Raw genomic sequence first — 13,211 nt, 5'->3', positions numbered from 1 at the left:
AATAGTGTTATAGAGGATGATATATAATATTCATAAGTGTGTTTCACATAATTTTGTTTAAATCATTAAAGTCAGTGTGGAAAAAGACATCTGTTGATTTTGATTAATTTAGCTAAGGTAATTTTTCCCTTTTATGATTGAATTTACATGGATAGCCTTAGTTCACATAAAAATATTTTCTACCATTTCCTTCTTGGAAGTTTAGGTTTCTGTGACATCCTTCTACATGTCTGACCATTCCTTCTCAGTCTCCTTTGTGAGATCTTCATGTCACTTGCACTAAATGTGTTCCCCAAGGGTCTATTGTGAGCCCTATTCTCAATTCTCCCTCTGTACTAGTGGTTTGTAATCTGGGATCCATGATTTTTTTTAATGGTGGTAATTCTATTCAATTTACATAGTTTTCTTTGTAATCCTTTGTATTTCATGCTTTTTTTTTTTAAGTATTCTGTAAAGACTTCAAGACTGTCACAGAAGGGGGCAGCTAGGTGGTGCAGTGAATAGAGCAGCGGCCCTGGAGTCATGAGGACCTGAGTTCAAATCCGGCCTCAGACACTTAACACAAAAACTAGCCGTGTGACCTTGGGCAAGTCACTTAACCCCAGTTGCCCTCCAAAAAAAAAAAGACTGTCACAGAGTTCATGACATTAAAAAAGGGATAAGACCCTTAGGTCTTTACTGATTTTTAAAAATAAGCATTTATTAAGCATCTACCATATGCCAGACAAGATGCTAAGAGCTTTATAAATTTTATCTCCATTTATCCTTACAACAACTCTGGGAGATAAGTGCTGTAATTATTCCCATTTTACAGTTGAGAGAACTGACTGAAGCAGACAAAGTTAAAGTGTCTTGTTCAGGGTTCCAGGGCTAGTAAGTGCCTGAAACTGTATATGAACTCTGGTCTTCTTGACTTCTAGTTCAATTATCATCTCTATGAAGATGATTTCTGTTGCTTTGTAACAATCCCTAGTTTCCTCTGAGCTACAGCCCTATATCACCAAAGGCCTTTTAAGCACTTTATACTGGATGATACTTAAATGTGTCTAAAGCAACTCATTTCTGCCCTGCCCCCTTCCCAGTTTAATTATTAGTGTTAGGGTACTGTCATCCTCCCAATGAATTTTGTTGTCTCATCTTATTTTTACCATTATAACATGTCTTGTGTAAATCCCCTTTTTCCAATCACTTCCCTCCACTCTTCAGCCCAGTCTCCATGCAGCTGCTAAAGTGATTTTCAGTCACCCTCATTTAATGCAGTGGTTCCCTTCTAAATGCAGAATCAAAATATAAGGTCCTTTAGTTTTTAACACTCTCTGCAGCCATCCCCTTCATGTCTTTTAAATTTTCTTTTACTCCCTTCTCTCCATATACTTCCCTATATCTTCACCACACTCTTCGATCCATCTTTACTGGCCTGCTTTGCTATTCCTCGCACTAGATGCTGCATGCCTTTTCACTGGCTGTCTCCCATGCTTGGAATGCTTTTCCTTCTCACCTCTGCCAACTGACTTCCCAAGCTTCCTTCAAGACCCAGTTCATAACCACCTTCTTCTGGGAGCCTTTGCTGGTCATGTGCTTCATCAGATTATTATCTTACTCTGTCTTACTCTGTATATATGTCATATATAGATGGATATTTACATGATGTCCCCTCTGTTAGAATGTGAGCTCTTTAAGGGCGGGAACTTCCTTTCTTAGTATTCATTGTGCAGAGTGCTGTGCCTAGACCCTAATAAACATGTAATAAATGCTTGTTGAGTTTTACTATATGACTGATAGTTAAATTTACATTTGAATTCACATTTACTTCTGATGGGGGAAATGAATGAGATTTTCTTAGTTTGATTATTACTACTTTGAGTATATGGTTTGTACACGTAAAATTTATTTTGAGCCTTGTAGAAATTAGAAATTATACAAGCTTCCCCAATAAGTACAAAGAGCATTAGAGCAATGTTCCTCTTCATTCTACTATTATTTGACCACATCCTAATTAGTACAAAAAATGAATACCCCAGGGGGGGGGCGTCTCATTATTCTAATGTGCACTACATATTTTTATTGGGCTAGAACCAGTTACCATATTTTACATAATTATGGCTTTGAGTAGTGTAAATTTGAATACATGCCTCCCAAAGGATTTATTATTCTCACTGAGGAACTACTTGCAGTTCAAAAAACATTAGCTATTTTATTAATATGAAAATTAGCACAGACTGCAGGTGACATGATTCTGTACTTAGGAATCCCCAGAGTCAGTAAAGAACATAAATAAGAAAATATTTTCAGCAAGATACAATAAATCCACAAAAATCGTTGGAACTTTACATAGCCAAAAAAACAAGAAATGATAAGAAAAATCCATTCAAAATAACTACAGAGTATGTAAAAATAGGGAGTTAATCTACTAAAAGGCATACAGGGCTTATAATAAATACAACTTTAAAAATTTCTAGATATAAGGGGATGCTTAAATTTAATGCTTTACCACTCAAATTACTGAGGCAGTACTTTATAGAACTGGACAATAATTTATTTGGAACAACAGAAGTCTAGAATCTCCAGGGAAATAGTGAAATATGGATATTAGTGTATCTCAAAGTATATTTTAAGTGGCAGCTGGGTGGTACAGCGGGTAGAACACCACCAGCCCCAGAGTCAGGAGGATCTGAGTTGAAATATGGCCTCAGACACTTGACATTTACTAGCTGTGTGATCCTCGGCAAGTCACTTAACCCTAATTGCATCACACCACCCATCACCCACCCACCTTAAGCCCCCCCAAAACACCCCCCCAACTACATATATAATTTTTTTTTGGGCCTTTTGGGGGGGGGAGGCATGACAGTTGGGGTTAAGTGACTTGCCCAAGGTCACACGACTAGTAAGTGTTAAGTGTCTGAGGCTGGATTTCAACTCAGGTCCTCCTGACTCCAGGGCTGGTACTCTATTGGCTGCATCACCTAGCCGCCACCCCCCCCCCCCCAACTATATTTAAAAAATAGTATTCAGAGCCTGTGCTAGCTTAGAAAACAGTAAAATAGATCAGTAGAAAAGATGGGATAATCAAGAAACAGAAGCAATTCAAAACAGTTTAGTGTTTGATAAACCCAAGAACATAAATTCCTGGGTAAAGAACTCACTTTACAGGTGGGGAGAAATGGGGGTAGAAGGGGGGCTAACTGCTAACAAATCTGGCAAAAATTAGGGTTATCTTTTAGGCTATACAAAATAACTTCAAAAAATTATGTAACCTGACTATCATATATACTGTCAACCATACTATCATACATTAAAAAAATGACAAGAGAAGAAGATATCATGAGTTTTGTTCACAGTTGTTGCTAGGGGGATAATACTTAACCAGACTTTTTTATGATATATAAAATCAATTATTTTGGCTACATAAAATAAAGGGTTTCTGTACAGATCAGTAAAGATAGAATTAGAAAGGATGGTAAATTGCAAGAAAATATTTAAACAGATAATTACTTATAAAAATCTAATAAATGATATTGACACTAAGTAGTAAAACCAAGAGGCATTCTCAGGTAACTTAATAAGCAGTTAAGGAATAGAAAATTTTCAGAATAATTATAAGTTGTAAATGACCATAGGAGATGTTTTCCAAATCACTAATTAGTATGAAAATGCAAACTAAAATATTTCTGAGTTTTTCCTTCATACCATGCAAACTGGGAACACTGCCAAAATGGGAACTATCAGTGTTGGATGGATGGTGGAAAAAGTCACATTGAAGCTATGAAGCAGCCCAGCTATTTCTGGATTTTGGTTTGGAAACTGAAGTAAACTATACATACCCATTGACCTAGGAATCCCCATATTGTACATAATCAGAATAGAAACAAAGATCTAGTATACTAAAATGTTCATGCCACCTGCTTTTTGATACCAAATAACTGGCAATAAAGTGGGTGGTGCCCATGATGTATGGAATTTGTGGAGGGAAAAAATGGTATGTGAATGTAGTAGAAGATTTTTGTGCAGTAAGAAAAGCCGAATATGAATAAAGAAAAGTTGGGAGATTAACAAAGTGAAATGATCAGACTCAGGAAGACAAATATGCAACTACAACCATGTAAATAAAAAGATTACCAAAAGGAATTTAAAGTACTGGAAAAACCCATCAAGTCTTATAGAAGAAAAATTAATTTTTCTCTGTCATAACCAAGAGGAGCAGAATTACTAAAACAATTTTGTGTTTAGTCAGATGTCCTTTCTGTATTCAATTTTTGTTGTTGGATTATATTCTTTTCCACAAAGGGTAGTTCAAACTAAGGGAATCAATGAGGGTCAAATGACTATCGTGAAATAGAAATATATATTGATTAGTTATCTTGAGAACAGGCTTAATTAAAAGTATTATCTTCATCTTACAAACGAATAAACAACATCAGAAACAAGTGATTTGTCAGGAATTACACATACAGAAATTGCTAGACAATAGACAAACACTGATCTTCAGTTTTGTAATATGTAGAATTTCATTAAATCAGCAATATCAGAAGTAAAAACAGGACTTCTCTTGGTTTTAAGACATCTTTTTAGCATCCTTTGAATCAATTAATTCTTCTTTGCTTTGATTTAGTAATATCTCCATCCTCTTTGAGAACAAACAAATATGGTACAATGAACAGTGAAGAAATTATAGGAAGGTATTTTAGGCCTTTTTATTGCTTCTTACTATTGAGTCTAGATATTTTGGCAGTTAAGTGCAGTTGACTGATTACGTCATTTTATCTAGGAAGAAATTTTAGTCTTACATTTGTATAATGATAACATTCTTAAAAAGTGAGTCTAAAGTGCAACACATAGTTACACATACTTTCTCTTGGTAGAAACCCACTCTTTATTTACATATGCTTAGATGACCACTTAATCAAATTCCAGATTCAGTGATGCTCCTCCGTAAAGTAAAGCAGTATTATTCATAATAATATTCAAAAAACCTTTTTCATTTATTTCAAAAGATGAGGTTTTCAATTGCCTTTTTTTTTTCAACAGGAGATTGAGAAAAAAAGAAGGATAGAAGAAGCCTACAAAAATGCTGTGACTGAACTTAAGAAAAAATCCCATTTTGGAGGACCAGATTATGAGGTAAAAATTTCATTCTTTTTCTGTGCAGAAAAAGTAGTCTCCCAGAAACTATTAACTTGGAAACTTCCTTTCCCACCTAGTGAACTGTTGAATTCTATTGGTGCTCTTAAATGAGAAAAGAGGAAATATCAGGTTTTTAAATTAAATCTAGCTTTCCAAATCAATAACTTATTTTAAGGAACCAGTGCATGTTTAATGTTCTCTAACTGCCAAGGAAGATTTTCTAATTTAATTTTTCACCTCCTTAAGAGAGATAGCATGACTTAAGTGTTGTATTTGTAGTCAGATGGACCTAGGTTCAAATTCTACTACAGGCATTTCATAACTTTGTGGCAGCTGGATCCTGTGAGACTCTAGCAACTCCCTGAGACAAAATCTACTAAATTAGACTTAATGCATTTTGTCAGTGGAGAGGACTCTCATGACAAAACCTCAGAGCATTAATGTGTTGACCTAGTTCATTTGAAAATTTGTGGATTTTTTTGTTAGTAAAAATGGATCTCAGAAACAGATTAAGCTAAGTTTTTTTCTTATCTATATTAACTATTTCTTTAATTTCAGATAGGGCTAATTAATTTGCTTTCTAACATTGGTTAATTTTCATGGTATAACAGGAGTTTATCCTTTTGCAAAAATAAAAAAACAACAATTTATGAAGGGAACTGTAGCAGTGAGCACCCTAGCATATCCAGGATGACTGCTAGCACAGCCTCTTTGACCTGCTTTTCTGAAGGAAAGCAACACAGAAAGGGTTAACAGTCTTGCTTAAGTCAAACATGTATCATTTACCTAGTTCAGGGGAAAAAGTCAGCACCCTGAACTTCAGAGAATACAAACAGAAGTTACAAACAGACAAAAATACAGACAGAGAAAATAACACAATTCAGCAGACCAACAGAGACGGCCTGGAGCTTTCTAGCCATCACATATATAGTTAGTCACCAGACAGAGAAGCACCAGAGAACCACCAGGTTTTCAAAGCCAGTGGGCTCAACAGCTGCCCAGAGTCTCATCTGGCCAAATCACACAAGTCTTCCCAAAGTGAATCCCCAAAACAAAACCCTGCTTCAGAGGTTTATAGCCTTCTTCAGGGTCAGAGAGCATCACAGCCCTCTGACCCACTTGACTCCAAAGTAACCAAAGTTGTGCCTTCCTGAAAAACAAGCCTCCCACCACAGGCTACATGGGACCACATTCAGCCTATTAGGGGGCAGAGTTTATTTTCAAATTAGGAAAGCTCCAAAATTCACCTGGGCAGGGAAGATCTTCAAATTACCATTCCCATTACAGGAACATGCCAGTGGAAAGTTTTATCTTCTTTTAGTTCATTGCCCATTCTGGTTTGTTTGTTTTGTTTTTTAATAGATGTAGAGGAAGGATTTTTAACTTGATTTTTTAACATGAGAGATTGTTCATAAGGTGCCACAATTAGATTTGACATAAATACTCAAATTTGAAAATTGTGCAAATTAATATAATCTCATTTGGTTATCAAATTACCAAATTGATTCACTACATTGTCTTCAGAAATTTATTTATAAAATGTTAGAAGCCAAAGTGTCTATTCTTCAGATAAAATAGAAGTATATTGTATAAACTCCCATGTATCTGGAAATAATTGATGCTCAATAAATTTTGATTTCCTAAATTAGAAAAATTTTGAGATAAAAGTATATTTGATAATTATAAAAAAGATCAAAAGGAACTAAATTAACCCTTAAGATAAAATAATTTATGACAAATTTAACCCATAGCTTTTTTTTTTTAATAGAAGAAATGATATTGTCTTTATAGTTCAAAATTTTTCTGCTGTGTTAACTTTATTTTTATTTAAAAAACTCTAGTCTGGAACCCACTGAGATTATTTGACTTTAGCTAAGATTTAACAAAATTTGTAATAAGTTTCCTATTAGTTTCTTCTGAAATGAATAGTAGCTGTTAGTTATGCTGTTGTTTGTTAATATAGTTGTAACACTTTTTCCATGCTTTAGCAATTTCAGTGCTTTTATTCTGCAGTTAAGAAGATCATTTTAGCATAGGTTCTCATCACTTAAGTACATTAGTTGTATATTAATTTAAGTACCCACACTTTGATTTTTAGCCCTTATAAAGCATTCACAAAGTTTTTTTTTTAGTAGTGTAGACCTAGAACACATACAATGCTTGTGTTTTAGAGTTAAAAGAAGCTTCTTTTTTATTTAAAGTCTGTTTCTTTAAGGTCTTAAAGCAGTTATCCCTTTTAAACAAATAGGTACATAGACTGACCTTGATCTACCGTGTTTCCCCAATAATAAGACACTGTCTTATTAATTCTTTTGGACAGAAAAACACCACAGGGCTTATTTTCAGGGGAGGGCTTATTTTAATGAACATTGACAGCAATTTTAATAAACAGGTAAATGTGAACAAAAAAATGTACCTTTATTCAATAATGAATTTAATAAAGAACAGGATGACGCACTCACTGCTGCAGCTCTGATTGGATGCAGCTTGGAGCGCGGCGTGCGTTTCACCCGGGGGGGGAACGGTGCATACAGAGGGTACCGTAATGTAGCGTGTAGTGCAGGGGATCACCTTCACTACAGTAGCAATCTCAATAGGGCTTATTTTGGGGGGAGGGCTTATTTTAGAGGAATCTTACACAGTAAGGGGAGGGCTTATTTTCGGGATAGGTCTTATTATCGGGGAAACACGGTATGATCAAGTATACTTTTTTTTCTTTAATTAATTTTTAAGTGGGAAAAACATATAGTGCACATAGTCTGCTCAGAAGGAAATGAACCTAGCAAGTTCTTGTCCTTGGTCATAATGGATGCAAAAAAAGTTGTGTCTGGATCATTGCCAGCATCATGACAGTGAAGTAGAAAGATATCGCTGCTAATGACCTCATTATGGTGCCATTTTACATTGATAGTATAGCAGACTATTTTTCCTCCTCTTCTCCCATCCCCCACACCCCTAACTTCCCACCTCTCCATTGCTGCTGTAGCCCTTGAGGAAAAAAATAACTGCCTAATGAGAATCTTAGCAGTTTTTTAAATGTACTGTTAAAAAGAATTTAAACCACTGTCTAAATGAGCTATTCTAGATATAGAACCAGGACTCATAACATTTTGTATTTTATAGTTTTAAGAAGCTTTGAAAAATTATCAAAGATAAAAAGGAAGTTGTCTATTAAAATTAGTCCACTACAGATTAATTCTGTATATTATCAATAAGTTCTTGATGCTTCTTTTTTTTACAACCACTACTCTAATATAGGCTCTTGTCGGTTTTTTTTTTTTAAGCAATCGGGGTTAAGTAACTTGCTCCAGGTTACACGGCCAGTTATTTCTGGGTGTGGTGCTAAGTATCTGATCCCAGATTTGATCCCCAGGTCATCCCGACACTGGAGCAGGTGCTCTTACTCGCTGAGCCACCTGGCTGCCCCTTGATGCTTCTTAAAAATACTTTTATTCATCTATAGTTGATTACCTAGGCCTTATCTGTATCTAGAACTTTTCTATTCCCTTCAAGACCCAGTTTCCTCCCCTCTCCTCAACCTCCCCCCACCCACCTTCATTAAAAGAAGATAATTATGTTTCTGTGTTGAAAATGTCACTAATGTAACCTTCCTTATCTTTTTTTTTTTCTATTTCACAGTATCTGTTTTTTTCCCCCAAGGTCCAATTCTTGGGCTATGTTATCTTCATTAACAGCATGCTTTGCCTTTATTCATGTTGTTACCCTCCATTCCTTTGCTTGTGAAATTCTGTTTTGAAATTCATCTCTCATGCCACTTTTGGGATGCCTTCCATGAATCTTTCCCTTCTTCGTGTCAGTAATAACTCTTGCCTCTTAGGTCTCGTGTAGTCTCACACTTGGTTTTTTCCTCTGATACAATTATCATGTACTAGTCTTTCAAAATTATCTCTGCCATAACCTCATTTTAAATTCTAAACTCTATGAGCTTAGATTATATTTCATCAAAACTTCCTCTTTCTCCCAGAAACTAAGATTCTGCATATAGCAAATACTTAGAATTTTAGAATTGAATTATTTATGGACAGCTGGCCTTGGAACCAGGAAGACCTTGATTTAGTGCCTGCATTTGATACATACCGTGTTTCCCCGATAATAAGACCTATCCCGAAAATAAGCCCTCCCCTTACTGTGTAAGATTCCTCTAAAATAAGCCCTCCCCCAAAAATAAGCCCTATTGAGAATGCTACTGTAGTGAAGGTGATCCCCTGCGCTACACGCTACATTACAGTACCCTCTGTATGCACCGTTCCCCCTCCCCCCCCCGGGTGAAATGCACGCCGCCCTCCGAGCTGCATCCAATCAGAGCTGCAGCAGTGAGCGCGTCATCCTGTTCTTTATTGAATTCATTATTGAATAAAGGTACATTTTTTTGTTCACATTTACCTATTTATTAAAATTGCTGTCAATGTTCATTAAAATAAGCCCTCCACTGAAAATAAGCCCTCTGGTGTTTTTCTGTCCAAAAAATTTATAAGACAGTGTCTTATTATCGGGGAGACACGGTAGTAGCTGTGTGAAACTGGAGAATTTATTTAGCCTCTGAATGTTCTAGAAAATTGAGAGTATAAATTACAGAGAAGCAGCCAACCTGCCCTGATAGAGGGATTTTTCTTTCATTTCTTTTTTTTTTTTAAGCAATTGGGGTTAAGTAACTTGCTCAACTCTTACTTGCTGAGCCACCTGGCCTCCCCAGAGGGACTTTTCTAATGTAGAAGTTTCCTGTACTAATGAAATCATAGATCCAGTTTTCTCCAATTCCCATGGAAAGAGATATCCCACACATTTTTAAGCCCAACTGACTTCTTATTTAGATTCTCAGTTCCATATTGTTTTAACTTACCTATGATCTCTCACTCTTTCATCCCCTTTCTCCATCCTTCATTGTAGTCAAGACCTTAATCTCCTCATACCCAGATTTTTTCAGTTTTCTACCAAGGAGATTCTTTGCCTACACTCTCCAGTCAATCCTACATTCTGCTTCACAGTAATGTTTTCCTCAGACTACCTGAGTTATGTACCTTGCTTCTTTTTCTTTTTCTTTAGCAGTTTCAATTTCTTCTCAGTTGGTTCTTTGCTTTCTGCTTCTTGACTTTTGTTTTTAAGATATCTTTCTTCAGACTTGGACATTTCTACTTGTTCTTCTCCATACCAACTTGTACATTTTACTGTTTTTCTTAGAGGTTTCATGGTATGGAGAAATGAGCCCTGGATTTTTTTTTTATTAATTTTAATTTTTTTGCTTTTTGGAGGGGCAGCTGGGGTTAAGTGACTTGCCCAAGGTCACACGGTTAGGAAGTGTTGTGTTTGTGGCCAGATTTGAACTCAGGTCCTCCTGACTCCAGGGCAGGTGCTCTATTCACTGTGCCACCTAGCCACCCCATGAGCTCTGGATTTGAAGTCAGTAAAGACCTGGTTTCAAATGTGGCCTTTCATCCTAACTAGCTGTGTGGCCACGGGCATGTCATAAGCTCTCTGTCTGTTTCTTCATGTATGAAATGGTGATGATGCCTGTTGTGCCTACTTCACCATCCTATTATTATTAGGATTGAGTGAGATAATGTGCTGTAGTACTTTGCAAATCTTAAAATGCTACTTAAATATCAGTTTATTTCTTTCTTGTGCTGCCAAAAGTTCATATATGGCTTGGATTAGATTTTAGCTGATAGGTATTTAATCTAAAATCTCTTTGAGTCTTAATCTTATTTGCTTAGAGTACTAATACATCTCAGACTCATAGAATTCCAAATTTGAAAGATACTTTAGTGGCCATCTAGTCAAAGCCAAACCTAAACAAGAATCCTCTCTATGATATGACCACTGATAATTAAAGGTATTGAAGGATTGTCTTCCAAAGTGTGGGAATGTACTGCTTCCCATACACTTCCACTTTTGAATAGCTCTAGTTATTTGGAAACTTTTCCTGGTTATTTTAGATTTTCTTCTTTCCAAATTCTGTTTTTCGTCTTATGTGATGATATTCATTTAGTTATAAAGTTTCAATCAAATTTCTCCTGTTTCTATCCCTGAGGCCAAATTAAGCAAATCAATTCCTCTTCCACATAGCAACTCTTCACATACTTGAGACTGGTCATCATGTGTGTCATCTGTTTCTTTCACCTGCTTTCTCTCTGACAGTTGTGTGTCAAGCTAAATATCCCTTCACTTCTCATACAGCACAAATTTTGAGACCATTTGCCATCCTGGTCTCTAGAATCTATATAGCTTATCAAAATTTTTTCCTAAACTGGAGTAAGACACCAGGGGAGGTCTTATATGCCTAAAATGTCTGTCTTATGTAATTTAGCTCATTTGAATTTGGTTTCCACTAAACCTCCTAGATCTTTTTCAGATGAACTAATATCTAACCATGGCTCCTCCTTGTTACATTTGTGAGGTCTTTTTTTTTTAAACTAAAATATAAGACTAACATTCAATTTTATTAGATTTGACTCAGTCTTGTCACCCATCAGTCTTTGTTTTTTTATCTTGATTTCCATCATCAAGGCTCATTAAGAATATATCACATTACATTAAGCTTATTTCCTTCCTGGACAGGATTACTAGAATGATAGATAAAGAAAATGCTACAGACACAGTTTACCTTAGCAGTGCATCTGACAAAGAATTTCATGTCATTTTTGTGGACAAGATGAAGACACACAGACAATAAGTACACTTAAATAGATCTGTAACTGGATGAATGAATAACTAATGACAGATTTAACTTGACAGGTTATGCAGCAAAATGTACCAATGATCTGTGTGTACTTGGTTAACCTCAATCCTTCTCTTGATTTAGATAAGATGCCAAATTTATCAAGTTTTCAGGTAACACAAAGACAGGTAACTCTTTAGTTAGTTAGGTAACTCCTAACTAAGAGATAGGTAACTCCCTTGATGATAGAATCAAGATTGATTGATGGGTGACAAGACTAAGTCAAATTTAATAAAATTAAATCCAGAGTCTTCCCTACCATACACAGCTAAATACCTACAAAATTCATGATTCAAAAGAAATGGTGCTTTATCTACCCCAAAGATAAAATACCCACATTTAAAAAAAACAAATAGAGATATGTCTTAAAAAAGGGAACTAGTTGTACAGAATCAATGAAAAATAAATAATTCTTAATGTAAACATACAGGAGAATTCTCTCAACTTTAATAGAGTTTAAAAGAATTGATAACATACCACATGTTCTCAAAAATTGTAAAGGAAAACATTCTACTAAGCTCCTTTTATGACACAAATATACATAAAGAAGGCTAAAGCTAAGAAAAAAACTATAGAGAAATGTCATTAATATATAGATTCAAATATTTTAAATTAAATCCTAACAAAAAGAGAATCTTCCATTCTTTCTGGGCTGACTTCCCTATAAATTTTTATTCATGTGGAACCTTTCCTACTTCTAAACCTTTAGATATCTGTGTTCCCCAACTTTTATAGACATATCATACTATGTCAGGCTTTCCTCTCTACATTACAAATTTTGTGATATTTCCACTCCAGCATCCATTTCCTTACTATTGCTAAGAATAACCAATAATAGGTTTCCCCCTTTTTAGTTTGTCTACCTTTTGAAGGATGTGGTTATTATTTAGGCTAGTTAAGAAATTATTACTTGATCTGATTTTGGCAGAGGAAGCACTAGTTGTAGTAATTGGCCTGGTAGTTGAAGTTCCTTTTAAATATTTTTATCATGATTTTATGCCTGGATTATGATGTGTTGCCTAAACTCTTCATCCTTTTTCTACTTTATGTCCAGGTGGCCCGTAAATACTTTTATATAAACTTCAAACACAATCACTTTTGTTTCAATCTCCCTGCTTTTTGTTCCTGCTAATTCTCCTGAAATGGAATTCTTTTGACCTGTCCTTTCAAGACTAACTCATATTGCTTTATTATTCTTCCATGTGACCTTCCTGGTCCAGTTCACATTAATTTTCTCTTCCTCTGAACCCCCAAAGCACTTACCTATTTGTCTTATTTAGAATTTAATCACAGTGTTAACTCTGTATATATATATATATATATATATATATATATATATATATATATATAT

At 35.3% G+C, this 13,211-nt stretch overlaps 1 protein-coding gene across 3 annotated transcripts in view; it reads left to right on the top strand.

Annotated features, from left to right (window-relative positions):
- The window catches only part of CERT1 (ceramide transporter 1), a 173,253-nt gene that overhangs the window by 116,657 nt on the left and 43,385 nt on the right, over positions 1 to 13,211 (top strand). For all 3 annotated transcript variants that reach the window (XM_069096249.1, XM_069096248.1, XM_069096250.1), the window contains one exon: positions 5,029 to 5,121. In XM_069096249.1, the coding sequence (XP_068952350.1) occupies positions 5,029 to 5,121 (93 nt within the window). The remainder of the gene's footprint in view (positions 1 to 5,028; positions 5,122 to 13,211) is intronic.

Source organism: Petaurus breviceps, unplaced genomic scaffold (assembly GCF_028583685.1).
Source record: "Petaurus breviceps papuanus isolate PSGF00001 unplaced genomic scaffold, PetGlider_PUasm1.0 229, whole genome shotgun sequence".
NCBI classification, from domain to species: domain Eukaryota; kingdom Metazoa; phylum Chordata; class Mammalia; order Diprotodontia; family Petauridae; genus Petaurus; species Petaurus breviceps.
Note: the sequence above shows the minus strand (reverse complement) of the source record. Positions and strands in the feature narration are given on the sequence as shown.